Source organism: Muscardinus avellanarius (assembly GCF_963383645.1).
Source record: "Muscardinus avellanarius genome assembly, chromosome: 18".
Taxonomy (NCBI): Eukaryota; Metazoa; Chordata; class Mammalia; order Rodentia; family Gliridae; genus Muscardinus; species Muscardinus avellanarius.
In genome coordinates this window covers 13,421,289-13,436,438 of record NC_137804.1, presented here as the reverse complement: position 1 = coordinate 13,436,438, position 15,150 = coordinate 13,421,289, and the positions used below count along the sequence as shown (strand labels likewise).

The window sequence follows — 15,150 nt, the reverse complement described above, 5'->3', positions numbered from 1 at the left end:
CTCACGACTATCACAGAAACTATATATTAAAAATTAACAAATCCATTAAATACTTTAGACTTACCTGGATTCCTTTCAACGAGGAAACTCCCATGTAAAGGAAAACACCATACAGAACGGGCATTGGAATGAACTGTAAGGAAAATAACCACAATTAAGAACTCACACGACTAAACAGTTCTAGTCACACGCTCACAGAAACGTAGCCACTACGAGACTCCAGTGACAGAATGAACAGACACTTCAGCGATGAGCTGGGGACCAGAACAACCTACCATTCCTACACGCGGAAACGCTAATGGACAACAAACTCTTTGAAAACCTGCTCCTAGGTGTTCCCACCTACAAAGGGAGCCCGTTCAGGGGTTGAGAGGAAGGGCGCTGTAGTCAGACAGCTTCATGTCAAAACCCAGTTAACTTTTTCTTTTATTTTTATATTTACACTTATTTTTATTTTTTGCAGAACTGGAGTTTGAACCCAGGGGCATGCTACCTCTGAGCTATACACCCCTAGCCCTATTTTTTATTCTTTATTTTGAAATAGCATCTTACGAAGTTGCAGAGGTCCTCACTAAGTAGCTGAGGCTGGCCCCAAACCTATAATCCTCCTTTCTCATCCTCCCAAGTACTGGGATTACAGGTTGTGTCAGCACTCCTAATTTACCTGGTTAACTTTTTTCTTCTTCTTTTGCAGTACTAGGGACGGAACTCATGGGCATTCTACCTCCAAGTTACATCCCCAGCTCTATTTTTTATTCTTTATTTTGAAGCAGGGTCTCACTGAGTTGCAAAGGGCCTCAAGTAGCTGAAGCTGTCCGTGAATTGATAGCCTCCTGTCTCAGCCTCCCAAATGCTAGGATCAAGAGCATGTGTTTCAATACTACACCAGACTCCTGGTTAACTTTTTAAACAAAACTTTTCTGTTACAGTTTCTACATCAGACAGCTGAGATGATTAAATTACTTCAAATGCATAAAACGCTCTTAAAACACCCAGGAGATCTTCCATCACTCAAAAACTGCTAGTCGTTACGACTTCTAAATCAATATCTTCCCTCACAATACCAACATGGTTCAGTGACATTTACTAATTGGAATAATTGGAACCACCTCCAGAATCAAGGCCTTATTACTCAGGCAGGTAGGGAAATCCTAAAGCACACCTGTGGTACTTAGCTAGCGTTCCATAGGAAAGCCTGGCACTTTGCAAACCCATCTATTTAGCCAAAGCCACACACAATCAGCACTCTGACTCAGGGCACAGAGGCTGGTAAAAGAGAATGATCTGACAAATACAAGAAACTCCCCGTATATGACATCTCAGCTAATCAACCTACTATTATGTCTTTTCCAAGGATTCTGGAAGAAAAAGAAATAATTCAGAAAGAAGGGATAGTTTTTTTTTTTTTGTTTTTTTTTTGGTGGTACTGGGATTCCTGCACCACCACGCCCGGTAGGGATAGTATATTTAAAAAATCTAATATCCTCAGAGAACTTCTAGGGAAATATTTTATCCAAAAAGCAACTTCAGAATGAACAATTCCTAGAAATTAAAGATATAAAACATAATAGTTAAAAGAATTTTAAAATAATAGTTAAGAGATTATTTTGTAATAACAGTTCTGAGAAGAGTAAAAGTCAATGTAATTATAAGAAAAATGGTTGAAATATTCCTTAATAGTAAGGGAGTAGCGGGGCATGGTGATGCATGCTTGCAATCCTAGTACTTGGTAGGCTGAGACAGAAGGAGCAGAGGTTGGAGGACAGCTTCAGCCAAATAGTGAGGCTCTCAGCAACCTAGAGAGACCCTGTTCCAAAATCAAAATAAAATAGGACAGGCAGGCGTGGTGGCGCACGCTTGTAATCCCTGAGCTTGGGAGGCAGAGACAGGAGGATCGTGCAGGTTCGAAGCCAGCAGCGTTGGCTTAAGAGACCTTGTTTCCCAAAATAAAAAAAGTATAAAATAAGTCTGGGAGTGTAGCCCAGAGGTAGAAGGGCTTCCAGGAACCCCAGTACCACCAAAAAAAAAAAAAAAAAAGGACTGGGAGTGTAGCTTGGAAGTACAATGTCACTGGGTTCAGTTCCTAGTAAAACACACACATACACAACACCACACACATTTTATATATATAAAACATCATATATATGTACACACACACGCATGCATACATATGTGGAAGGGGGAGGGAGGGGAAAAGAGGAAGGATCGGGCATTAGAACAAATACAGAAGGTCTGGGATTTGTTTAGGTAGAGGAATTTCTAACAGAAACAACAGATAAGAGCAAATTAAATTCCTACCGCTGAAGCACAAGTTCCCAGAGTGGAACGAGCCACACAAAGGCAAGCCGTGTAAATGAAAAGCCCCCGCCCAGCCAACTCCCTAACCTCCCAGGGAAATCACAGTTCCAGGAGTCAAAAGGAAACGTTGGGTATCTCTAGAAAGGAAAGGACCCCAGGATCTACTGTTACAAAAGCCAAACAGGTATCTGACGGCTGATTACAAAAGCACCCTCTAGAAAACAATGCAACAAGGACTTTAAGACCCCGAAGAAAAGGGTTCGACTTGAGAATGTGCATGCCGGGTCAATTACCTGTGAGGGTAAACAAAAGTACTCATAGTACCACACATGAAAAGAAATGCAGGACAAAGGGACACCTGCACGCACTATTTTTTAAAATAAGGGAGTTAAGGAGCGGTACAAAGCACCCTGGGCCCGAGGCCCTGGGCTCTTATTTCTCAGTGAGATGACATGCCTCCCTCAGCCAAGCGCACTGCCCAGTTCTCAGTAAACATTTGGCCCATCACAACAGTGGTGACGTGTTCCCACGGGCTTTATGCTTATAATTCAACTTACAGAAAAGCAGGAAAGGCTTAAGTATATAATTACAGCTCAGAATGCCAATGTCAATAACTTTGAGGATAATAATAAAACTAAAAGTACGAGCCGATGACTGTCAGGTGACAGAAGGGGGCGTGAGATGGAGGATAAGCAAGCCCGCGTGGAACTCATCCGAAAGACAGTCTTAGGCAGAGGCTCCCCAACTATGAAAACCCTGAGGAGGGACACCCGGCCCTCTCCAAACATCCATGCTTCAATAGGACACACGCATTGATTTACCTATATGTCACCATATTAAAAGTGAAAACATTTAAAAATCACTTTTAGCTAGGCGTGGTGGCGCACGCTTGTCATCCCGCCATTTGCGAGGCTATGACAGGAGGATCGCGGCTCGTGGCCAGCCTCAGCTACTTAGTGCGGCCCTCTGTAACTCAGTGAGACCATGTGTCAAAATAAAGAATAAAAATTAGAGCTAGGAGCGTAGCTCAGAGATAGAATGCCCCTGGGTTCCATCCCCAGTACTGGGGAAAAAAAAAAAAATCACTAATTTAAAATAACACAAACAAGCCCATGATATAAGTGAACATACAGAATTTTTTTTCACATACTCATTTATTTTCTGGAACATACTTTGGTTGAGAAACTATAATTTCCTAACAAAATGAAATTAAATGAAAAGCAGAGCGCCGCTTCACGTTTTGGTGAATCTCGAGGGCAGACGTCACAGCAGACAGCAGACCCTTACGCCTGCACCTGCACTCAACCTGCTACCCAAGCTGCTGCTCCTGCGGGCAAAGGGCACGTGGGAATTCCGCCTCACCCACGGAAACCCCGCACGGGAGGCCTCCGAGGGCGGGGACCACTGATCCAGGCAGAGCCTCAATCTAAACATGATACACTCAAAAAATAAAATTTTAAGTATACTTAAAGTTCTAAGGATGGCAATCAACAGAGCTTAAAAAAAGATTTGCCTCTAGAATGCTGCTTCTGGAAAGAAAAGCAGCGAGACTAACGTTTCATTTTAGATCTCTCTTCCTGTGTCTTTAACTACTGCACCAGGTGAAATGCAGCCGTGGACAGGCTACACGAGGGCCACCGCATCCCCTAAGACTGCACCGAGTGTTTCTCCTCTTCTTCCCAAGCACTTTGTAATATTACCACAATGTTTTCACTGTATGTTTACCAATCAGTTGCACTAATACAATTGTCAAATCCATTCAAATGGACAAAAAAAAGCCCTCTCTTATTGTCGTTGCCAACGGCATGGCAAGCACTCAACAATGAATACTTGTGAATTGGCTGATAAAAACTTCCTAACTTTTAAGCTATAACATACATATTCACACATAAACAACACAAATTTATGCTATGATGGCATATGACTCGTGTGTGTGTGTGTGTGTGTGTGTGTGTGTGTGTGATACTGGTGATGGAACCAGAGGCTTTCTACGTCCAGGCTACACTCCCAGACCTATTTTCTATTTTATTTTGAAACAGGGTCTCACTAACTTGCTGAGAGCCTCACTAAGTAGCTGAGGCTGGCTTCGAACCTGTGCGATCCTCCTGTCTCAGCCTCCCAAGCGTGGGGATTACAAGCGTGCGCCACCACGCCCGGCTCCCCACCCCCCTCCTGCAGTACTGAGGATGGAGCCCAGGGGCATTCTACTTCTGAGCTACACCCCCAGCCCTAATTTTTTTCTTTATTTTGAAACAGGGCCTCACTGAGTTGCAAAGGGCCGCACTAAGTAGCTGAGGCTGGCCACAAACCAATCCTCCTGTCTCAGCCTCTCAAATGCTGAGATTACAAGCATGCACTACTATGCCTGGCTTCGGTATATGACTCTTTAATTTTCTATACAACAAAAATTAAAACACTCTTTAAAGAGTAAAACAAAGGCGAGGTTTTTCATGATGAATAAAATATTTCAGGCTACTTATCTATGCTTGCTACAGTTACAGCTATTAAACAAAAATCACTATATTCTGTAGGAATGTATGCTAGGGACATGCATAGTAAAATACAGATGTGACAAAAGTAGTTAATTAGTAGTAAAGCATAACTTAATAGATGCTTCACTGATAATGTTAGCTGGTTTTACTTGTTTTTCTAATGAGTGTTTTCTACTTTTATTTCATTGTTCTGGAAGAATGCATGGTTCTGGAAGAATGCATGAACTTCATTAAGAAATTTTTTAAAAAACATTTTGGTCAAATAAATTAATTTGTACCCATCTTTCAATAGTACTTCCTCTAATTTGCCTATACAATTCTGAGTGTGTTCTTTGTTTTTCAATCATAGCTAAGCACCCACTAACTCCTCCCAAAGCTATATAGCTCTTAATACTGGGGATTGAACTCAGAGGCATTCCGTGGCCAGGCTACACCCTAAACCCTATTTTATTCTTTATTTTGAAATGGGGTCTAAGTTGCTGAGAACCTCGCTAAATTGCTGAGGATGGCCTCAAACCTGCAATCCTCCTGTCTCAGCCTCCCAAGTCCCAGGAATTATAGACATGTGCCACCGTGCTCAGCTTCCACAGTTCTTACTGGCTTCGAACCAGCACCATCCTCCTGTCTCAGCCTCCCAAGTCCCGGGCATTACAGACATGCACCACCATGCTCAGCTTACACAGTTCTTAATATTACCCTGTTTTTTGGTTTTTTTTTTTTTTTTGGGTGGTACTGGGGTTTCTGGAAGCCCTTCTACCTCCAGGCTACACTCCCAGACCTATTTTATATTTTTTATTTGGAAACAGGGTCTCTTACGCCAGCACAGCTGTCTTCGAACCAGCGCGATCCTCCTGTCTCTGCCTCCCAAGCGTGGGGATTACAAGCATGCACCACCACACATGACTAATTGACTAATATTACCCTTTCATAATATTTTAAAATAGGTACATCTATGACTGAAATGGTCACTGTACTAAAACTTTACTAAATATTATTTTCCAAGTGAATATTTTCTGCGTGAAACAAAACTGATTTCAGACATTCAAGTATATTTCAATGTGTGATTTTCATATGTCTAAGTATAAATGTTAGGGTAAGATTAAGCTTTTAAACTACTACAACAGAGATTTTACCTTTAGCACTGAAGTCATGAACACAGAGAGGCCCATTAGGATGAAAATCACTAGCCCAGTAACCCGCTGTTCACGGATTCCCAGAAACTTGGGCTGTTCCCCTGGAGCAGAACACTCTGATTCAACTTTTAAGCTGTTGACATGACTTATCGACAACACCGTTGCAGCCACGAACCACGGGAGTCCCATGATGGAGCAGACTCCCAGCATGACACCGACCATGAGCAAGTCAAGGTGATAACCAGCTCCTTTCTGCAGAAAGAAACGAGCGTGAGTCCTCCCAGTCCAAACTGCTCTTTCAGATGAAAATTCTATGTCAATTTTATTTATTTGTTTATTTGTTTGTTTGCGGGTCTGTAGATGGAACCCAGGGGCATTCGACCTCAGAGCTATACCCCCTGCCCTATTTTTTATTCTTTATTTTGAAACAGGGTCTCACTAAGTTGCGGAGGGCCTCACTAAGTAGTTGGGGCTGGCCACAAACCATGATCCTCCTGTCTCAGCCTCCCGAATGCAGGGATTACAAGTGCACACCACCACGCCTGGCTTTCGATGTCAATTTTAAATGGAAGAAGCTAATTTTCGTCTTACATCCTTTAGTGTTCTAGTTATTATTAAAACACCTTACATAGACCCTTGAAGAAATCACAATAGTTGAGGCAAAAGTCAGAAATTACCTTCAATTTGTGCTCCTTCCTATTTATGATTACAGCTGTAATTTGTTGATCCATAAAGATGAGAATGGTACACAGCAGAGCTGGAATTGCAGCTATTAATAGGGTCCACCAAGGATTATCTCCCAAGGGGCTTATGATCCAGCCCCTTTCTGAATCAGTAGGCTGTTAAAAAATTAAAGAGAAACAGAAAAGGCTTCATTCCTCTATTGCACACCAAATTTCCACAGCACCAACTGGGTTTATTCCAAGAAATGCTATGGGAGAGGAAAGGAGTGAATTACATCTTGAGATGTGTGGTGATTATTTGCAAAGATAGCAGCAGCAATCCCCCATCCCTACACACAGGCCCCTTGCCTTGCGACCTCCGTCACTCTTACACGTAGAGACGGATTCCTCCTCTGGAATCTGGGGTGACCTTAAATCTGCAGCCCACAGAGTAAGGCCCAAGTGACACTGTGTGATTCCCAAGCTGTGACCTCAAGAAACCCTACAGCTTCTTCTCTAACCCTCTTGGAATGCTGAGATGATTAGGCTGTTGCAGAAGCCTAGATAAGCCCTCTCCAAGATGAGCTGCAGGGGGCTAGAGGGAGTGAGGCTGGAGAGGACAACCTCCCGGCCCGCCGGCTGCTTCAACCCTGAGAAGCCCCTTCTTCAAAGTCCTGGACCCACAGACAGACCACTGCTCGGCTAAGCCCAGTCCCAACTGCGGCCGAAATATGAGCCAAGCGTGGTTTGTAGAGATGAGATTGTGAGGAGGTTTGTTGCACACAAAGAGGACACGTGAAGCATGGACCTCGTGGATCATCTCCTTCCTGCCCTGCCCTGCAGATCCCACACACCACGGCCGGGCAGAGCCTGCACGGTCAGAGTTGGCCCACAGGACTCTTTTCCAAAGCCACCACTGATAAAAACCTGGCACCTTATTGGATACTGACATATCTTGATAATGTAACACAAAATTTATTTTTATAGCAAAACATTGTAAAAGACTGTAAAAGAATTTAGGGCTCTGGAAGGATCCTGTATGTGTTCAAAGTTAAAAATATGTCTTGATTACCTAAATGTCAGCCTTTGTTTCTTGAAAGCATTTACTAGTACAAAAGAGGTTTTTTGTTGTTTGTTTGGCAGGTCTGGGGATAAAACCCAGGGGCATTTGACCTCCGAGCTACACCCCCTGCCCTATTTTTTATTTTGAAACAGGGTCTCACTAATTTGCAGAGGGCCTCACTAAGTAGCTGCAGCTGTCCCTGAACCGCGATCCTCCTGCTGGGATGACAAGTGTGTGCCACCACCCTCATCTTACAAAGAGAAATTTAAACTTTCAAAGTTCAGGGGCTCCAATTTTGCTATGGATATATCTTAAAATCGCTTCATAGTCAACACTACACACGAATGCAGTATTTACTTATATAGCCCTCTTATTCTGAAGCGCTCCGATGTGTCTCCCTAAGTGCACTTCATGCTACTTGAAAGCATCAGCTATCTGAAGGCTACACCAGAAAGGAACAAGGACATAGCTGGAAACCACAGTGAGAAACTGGTCCAGGAAATTACAATGATGTTTTGGACCAATATTAATTTATAGATTCATTTTCTTACATATCCTCTTAAGAGTCAGTAAAAGCAGAAACTAGTCATCTTAGTGACCTCAGCTTTTCAGTGACATAATACTTATCCTTCTAGACAGAAACTTCCAAAACTCCTTTGAATATAGACCCTCAGCAACAAAAATAAAAATAACTGAGGGAAGACGGGCGTGGTGGCACAGGCACATAATCCCAGCATTCAGGAGGCTGAGACCGGAGAATCGTGGTTCACGGACAGCCTCAGCTACTTAGTGAGGCCCTCTGCAACTCAGCGAGACCTGGTTTCAAAATAAATAAAAAATAGGGTAGGGGGTGTGTAGCTTGAAGGTCGAATGCCCCTGGGTTCCATTCCCAGACACCCCCCCAAAAAAGAGGAAATATATCCAATTACTTTATATTCACATACTATATTACTATTATTTGTTAATATAGTGATTATAAAGTTTAAGTTTTATTTTAAATTAAAAGTATAGACTTTCTAAATATTGTGAGATCCTTTTCTCTCCCAATAAAAGATAAACCAGACTGCAAAGATCTTGATTATATTCCTTATATCTGTTCTCCTTTAAATCATGCATTTCTAAATGAAGTCCTATACTTTGATAGCTGTAAAAATAAATATAACCAGAGACACGATTCAAAACACGCTTTTGTTAAAGCTCAACAATCATAAACAGAAGAGGATGAAAGAAAAAAAAGACAAAACAGAAAGAAAAACACACAGGTGACCCTTGAGCCCCGTTGGGGGGTGGGGGCTGGTTGGGGACAAAAACGCAAGCTGTAGGCGGGCGTGGTGGCGCATGCCTGTAATCTCAGTACTTGGGAGGCTGAAACAGGAGGGTCCAGGTTCGAGGACAGCTCCACAACTTTGTGAGACCTTGTTTCAAAATAAAGAATAAAAAATATGGCTGGGGCTGTAGCTTGGAGGTAGAATGCCCCTGGGTTCCATCCTCAGGATCACCAAAAAAAAAAACCCTAAGCTATAACTTTTGACCCACTGAAGATTCAACTACTAACACATAGCCATACTGACTATATAAACAATTAATAGATATCTTGCACATCACATGTAGTGAAAAACGTGAGAACTGCTAGACATTGCTCTTTATATAGATGCCCGGTCTGCTGCAGAGATACACCGCTGAGTGTGTACACTGGGGAGCTGGGGCCCGGTGGGGGCGGTACATGGACCTTAGGGCGCTTGAGCCGCTGCCGCAGCACTTCCCTGGAACTCACAGCAGTACCAGGAAGGGGCGGCTACAGAACTGTCGACAGGAGTAGGGAAGGTGGCTGATATTTCCTGGCATCTCATAAGGAAGCAGTATCTCACTTTCAAGTAGTCTGGTATTCACAAGCTACAGCAGCCACTTGTTTTAATCCTTACCTGAAATTTTTCAGGAACTTGAAGTTTAGGAGATGGAACTCCTACAAGGTAGTCAATCGCAACCATTATTACTATTGTGAGAAACACAGCAAAGTCACTGATTGTCGACCGCACCTACATTAAAGGGATTAGGTTAATACAAACAACAGAAATACGACTTGTCCTTGCTAATAATACAGATTTCATCCTTCACACAAAATACGTTGCTATACAGTCCAAGTGGAGCTTTAGTGGTTGACAATGCTACATTTATAGCTGATTCTTCCCTGAAGTATAAGAAACAATTCACAACCCACCCTTTCTCCTGATGCCCTTATCTTTCTCCTGTGAGCTCAGATCAGTAATACATATTCTTCCCTATAATTTCTAACTATTTGACACAGAGTATTAATCTTAAATAATATTTCTTTTCTGAAACAGACCTGAAGACGAAAACTAAAGTGTGAGAACTGCCAGACTTCCAAAGTCACACCCCGGTTACCTTGGTCGGAAAGTAACGCTTGGTCTTAAATTGCTTGAGGAATGAAGACAGGAAAAATGTGGTGAAGAACAGGATGACACACCAGAAGAGCACGTCGGGCACGTAGGGGCCGTGATGGCCACAGGCTGACCCCACAAACACGCCATGATGGGCTTTACACTCCTGGGGAGGGGCAGAGGGACGGGGTCAGTTCAAACAGGCAGTAAGTTAGTAACAGACGAAGATGCAGACCTTGTTTCACTTAAGTGAAAGGCTTTACGAGTCAACCACAAGCAGCACCAATTAGCTGCAGGACGCATTCGGAGTCCAGGAGGTACCACGTGGAGTTGAGTGGCTCAAACAGCACTTCCTAGAGTTGCTCCTTTCTTCCTACTGCACACGCCCTTAGTGAAAGGTTCAGAGCGAGAACCAGCTGGGAAATGCTTCCTCTGCATCCCTGCTGGCCCCCGATCTCACCGTCTAACCTTTATTTCTGAACAGATGATTCAGCACAAAAGCAGCAGACAGACAATTACTACTTTGGCCTTTTACGATGCCGAACAGGAGAACGGCAGCTACAGAGCCAACCTGGAGTCAGTAATAAGGGAGGTGGTCAGCTTTTCTGAGTTGACTCAAAACCTGGGGATTAAAAATACCGCCTCTCGTGAGAAGTAAAGTTACCATTAAAATAATGTTTCCTGCCAGGCGTGGTGGCGCACGCTTGTAATCCCAGCATTTGGGAGGCTGAGACAGGCGGATCACGGTTCGCGGACAGCCTCAGCTACTTAGTGAGGCCCTCTGCAACTCAATGAGACCCTGTCTCAAAATAAAGAACAAAAAATAGGGCAGGGGGTGTAGCTCAGAGGCCAAATGTCCCTGGGTTCCATCCCCAAATACACACACACTCACTCACACACACACACACACACACACACACACACACACACATAGTCGTTTACAAATGAAAATCAATAATATACCTTTAAAGTCCTTATTTTTTAACTTATATTCTAATGAGAAAAAAAAAAACCCTAGGATTTATCAAAACAGTTAAAAGCTCTATTTTTTTTCACAGTTCCATCCTTGTCCACAAGGGTGCCAAGATTCATAAACCTAACCCATTCCATGGATCGTGGAATTAAAAGCGACAAGAAGAAACAAAACAACCACCTAAAGTCTTTTTGGATGTTAAGAAAACACACTCGAGATCTCTGCCAATAATACTGAGACATCCTACCTACCAGGAGACAATTCTTTGTAAAAAATCACTTGTATTTGAGTACCTCAATTAACTATAACTTCTCCGTAACAAACATGGCTGGTTAAACTTAAACAGCCATGCGGGAATCCAAGGCCATTCCTGACTGCACTACTGCGCTATATCAGCATCCGACAGAACCTTCCGTGGTGGTGCCGGGACCGCACTGCTCTACAGCGACTGGGCACATGGAGTGTGGCTGTGCAGCTCAGAAACTCTACTTTTTATTCATTTAATTAAGTCAGACGCATTGTAACAACTACTCTATTCAATAGTACTGTCTTAAATTACAGCACCTTAAAATTTCAGGTATTTTTTAATTGTATAGTCAGGGGGTTAACTACTGAAAAAGGAGTGATTTATAATTACTTACATGATATTTAAAAAAAAAAAAGGCAAAGAACCTCAGAGGATGCTAGTTTAATTCTGACTGCTGGGATCATTTTACACATTTATCCCTAACTCTCAATCTTAAATTACTTAAATACTCACAGACAACATACCATGGACATCCGAGGGCGAGGACAGTGTTTTCCAGTGGAACACAAACACCTATAATAGCACTCGGTGTACACAGTCGGTGCGTTAGTAGGCTTTTGCCCTTATTTCGTCTCGTCCGCTTAGTGCTCAAAGCAGAGCAGTGTCTGTGAGTTTGACAAGTCACTACATTCCGTCTTTTTAATAAGTCTACCTTGGAAGTTAATACCGTCTACTTTTACCCTTCTTACCAGCTTCACTCTGTTCAGCCTATTCTTTCTAGCGCATCAGACATAGAAAATCGGTGGCTCTTATTTGGCTAAAAGGGTGTACTGCAGAAACAACACGTATCAATGACCGAAGACACCAAGGAATCAGATTAAAATAGTCTTCATAACACGCTTTGTCACAGCACACTTACGGAAACAGTGAGGTTTCCCCAGGCAATGTCATCTGCTGTTTTATTATTTTCCTCCCACAGTGCTAGCGTCTCGTTGCTAGGATTAGGAGGTTCCACACACATGCACCTGAGAAATGGAGAGTACGGTCAATTCTTAAGGATCAGGCGTCCCATGTTTATACTTTACTAAATTAACTGCAATGTGGCAACTTTTAATTTCTTAGCCTCTGTGCCATCTTCCAAAGCAAAGAAGACTAGAAAGTAAAACCGTATCAGAAACAACAGAACACATTGCTGTCTGGAAAATACAATTATGGAAAAAACGTTTACCTAACAAAACTGGCTAGAGATAGGCCTGTGGCAGCAGGACACGATCTTCTTTAAAATTTAAGACAATAACACCACATTTAGCACAATTACTTTTCATTTAACCTTGTCTTCAACCTCCATAGCATTTACTGCAGTCTCTACCCCTCATGTGTCTACTCCCAGTGAATGTTACAGCACCATGTGTTTGTGTTCTGTCAAGACCTATCATGATCTTAAGACTTTTTTTTTTATTCTTTATTTTGAAACAGAATCTCACTGAGTTGCAGAGGGCCTCACTAAGTAGCTGAGGCTGTCCACGAATCGCGATCCTCCAGTCTCAGCCTCCAAATGCTGGGATTACAAGTGTGCGCCACCACGCCCGCCTTTTCTTTATTTTGAAATAGGGTCTGTCTGGGTTTTTGAGAGTATCACCACCTTTTTGTGATCCTCCTGTCTCGGGCTCTCAAGTACTGGGATTACAGGCGTTTGCCACCACACCCAACCAAGATTCATTCTTGAATAAATAAATAAAGCTTGAATGAATAAATAAATAAAGCATAGTTTTTCACCAGGACAGGCAGGATTAAGAGATTCTTAATATCAGAGTTCATGTAATTATTTCAACTGTCTAAGTAAGCTAGAAAAACACATTTTCAAGAAAACTTTAGCTGTGAATTTGAAAATGTAAAGAAACAAACAAAATACTCCAAATCAGATGATGAACTGTTTGAGGAAGGCAAGCTGCGCTGGGCATCTACCCATGCCCTGGTCCTCACTAGCAGACTGTTCTAAGGCAAGTTTAACCCCTAGAGCTTCTGCTTCTCCAAACACCAAAGGGACTATGGCACCGACTCACACTACAAGGAAGAGCAGCTCTCTGAACGCAGCGCCTGAAGATGCTGAATGCTGCTCATGTAACCACTCGGCAGGCCAGAAGGAAGTACTGACCTACGTGGCTGGCACCAACCATAAACACCACGGTTCACAAGGGCAGAGAGAGAGAGAAGGCAAACTAAATATACTGTAGTACTGGGAAGAAACATAGGCACTCACGAGTATCTGGTCAGCTCATTTAAGTTGTTGTGCATATTAAACTCGTACACTTCTCCTAAGGTCACGAGCTTCTCCAAAGCTTCGTAGATGAAGATGATACAAATGAGAGCTGCGAAAGCCTCTTCTGTGAAGCGCGTGATGTAACACACCAGGCTGCTGGCGTCTGTTGCCACCAAGACGATGCACAAGAAAGCAGTCCACAGACCAATACTGGTTCTCAAAGACAGATACGAGAGCTGATAATCTCTGTTCAGAAATAGAAACGTAAACACGATCAGCAGATAGGTGTAGAAGAGTATTTGTACCTAAAAATTTTCACAATATGCAGCAAGAACATCAAAACATACGATTTCTAAAAAAGCGAGTAAAGAACAGAACGCAACAGAACACAATAAAGACTGGAGAAAGCTCTCTGCGGTTTTCTGCTTCAGTGGAAGATTCGGTGGTTATTATCTAAGCAATTCACAGTAAAAATCTACTAAGCAAAAAAATTTTCAAAATCTTAAGATCCCACTTTATAAACCAGGTGTGAGGAGCAAATGGCAATAAAGGGACCGTTCTATCTGGCTCCCTCTGAACACCCGGACGCTTCTTGTGTCTCATGGAACGTGCAGGTTCACCCACAGCTCTGCCATCTTGCCACAGCCATCTCCATCTCCTCTTCCACCATGCCACCAGGGAAGAGTGATTTCTTACATTAAACTTTAAATAAGTGCCGGGCGTGGTTGCACACGCTTGTAATCCCCACACTTGGGAGGCAGAGACAGGAGGATCACATAGGTGCGAAGCCAGCCTCGTTGACCTAAGAGACCCTATTTCCAAATAAAAATATAAAATGGGTCTGGGAGTGTAGCCCGAAGGTAGAAGGGTTTCCAAGAACCCTAGTACCACCAAAAATAAAAAATAAAAATAAAAAACTTTAAATAAGAAATTACTATCAGAGTCTATGCCTCAAACCATTTCATCCTCCCTGAGTCTATAAGCATGCCAGATTAAAATCAGAGTCAGCTTGTTTTATAAGAACAGAATCAGACCCAGAGTTAAGAGTATTTGAGTATTTAAAAGTATCAAGTTGAACAAGGCATGGTGACACATACTTGTAATCCCAGCACTCGGGAGGCAGAGACAGGAGGATCATGGGTTCACAGCCAGCTACTTAGTAAGCCCTCTGCAACTTATTGAGACCCTGTTTCAAAATAAATTTTAAAAAATAGGGCTGGGGGTGTAGCACAGAGATAGAATAGCCCTGGGTTCAATCCCCTGTACAACCAAAAAAAAAAAAAAAAAAAAAAGTCGTTCTAAGCTAAAGTATTCAACTGCCTTTATGTCATAAAAGGATGGTGTTGGACTGTTGAATTCAAGGTCAGCCAGTTATAGTGATCACACTTCATCTGGCCAGTGGAAACCAACACTTCCCGCTGACCCAGGGCTGATGGGTGGCGTGAGCCTGGGCCTTCTGAGACCCACTTTTAGCCTTCCTGATGGCCGAGCACACAGCTCAGGTGACCACCTTCTCACCAGTTTACATTTTCAAGCACAGAGGATGACTGCTCACGTGATTTTGCTTATTGGTACCCAAATTCATTGATTCTACACAAATCTCCATCATGTTTTCCTAATTTC

General features: G+C 42.8%; 1 protein-coding gene across 14 annotated transcripts in view; it reads right to left on the bottom strand.

Moving 5' to 3' along the window:
- SLC4A7 (solute carrier family 4 member 7) overlaps positions 1-15,150 on the bottom strand; it is a gene marked incomplete at both ends in the record, with an annotated part of 104,111 nt that overhangs the window by 14,581 nt on the left and 74,380 nt on the right. For all 14 annotated transcript variants that reach the window (XM_080715931.1, XM_080715940.1, XM_080715937.1 and 11 more), the window contains 7 exons: positions 65-133; positions 5,924-6,175; positions 6,601-6,762; positions 9,571-9,684; positions 10,052-10,213; positions 12,187-12,292; positions 13,528-13,773. In XM_080715931.1, the coding sequence (XP_080572057.1) occupies positions 65-133; positions 5,924-6,175; positions 6,601-6,762; positions 9,571-9,684; positions 10,052-10,213; positions 12,187-12,292; positions 13,528-13,773 (1,111 nt within the window). The remainder of the gene's footprint in view (positions 1-64; positions 134-5,923; positions 6,176-6,600; positions 6,763-9,570; positions 9,685-10,051; positions 10,214-12,186; positions 12,293-13,527; positions 13,774-15,150) is intronic.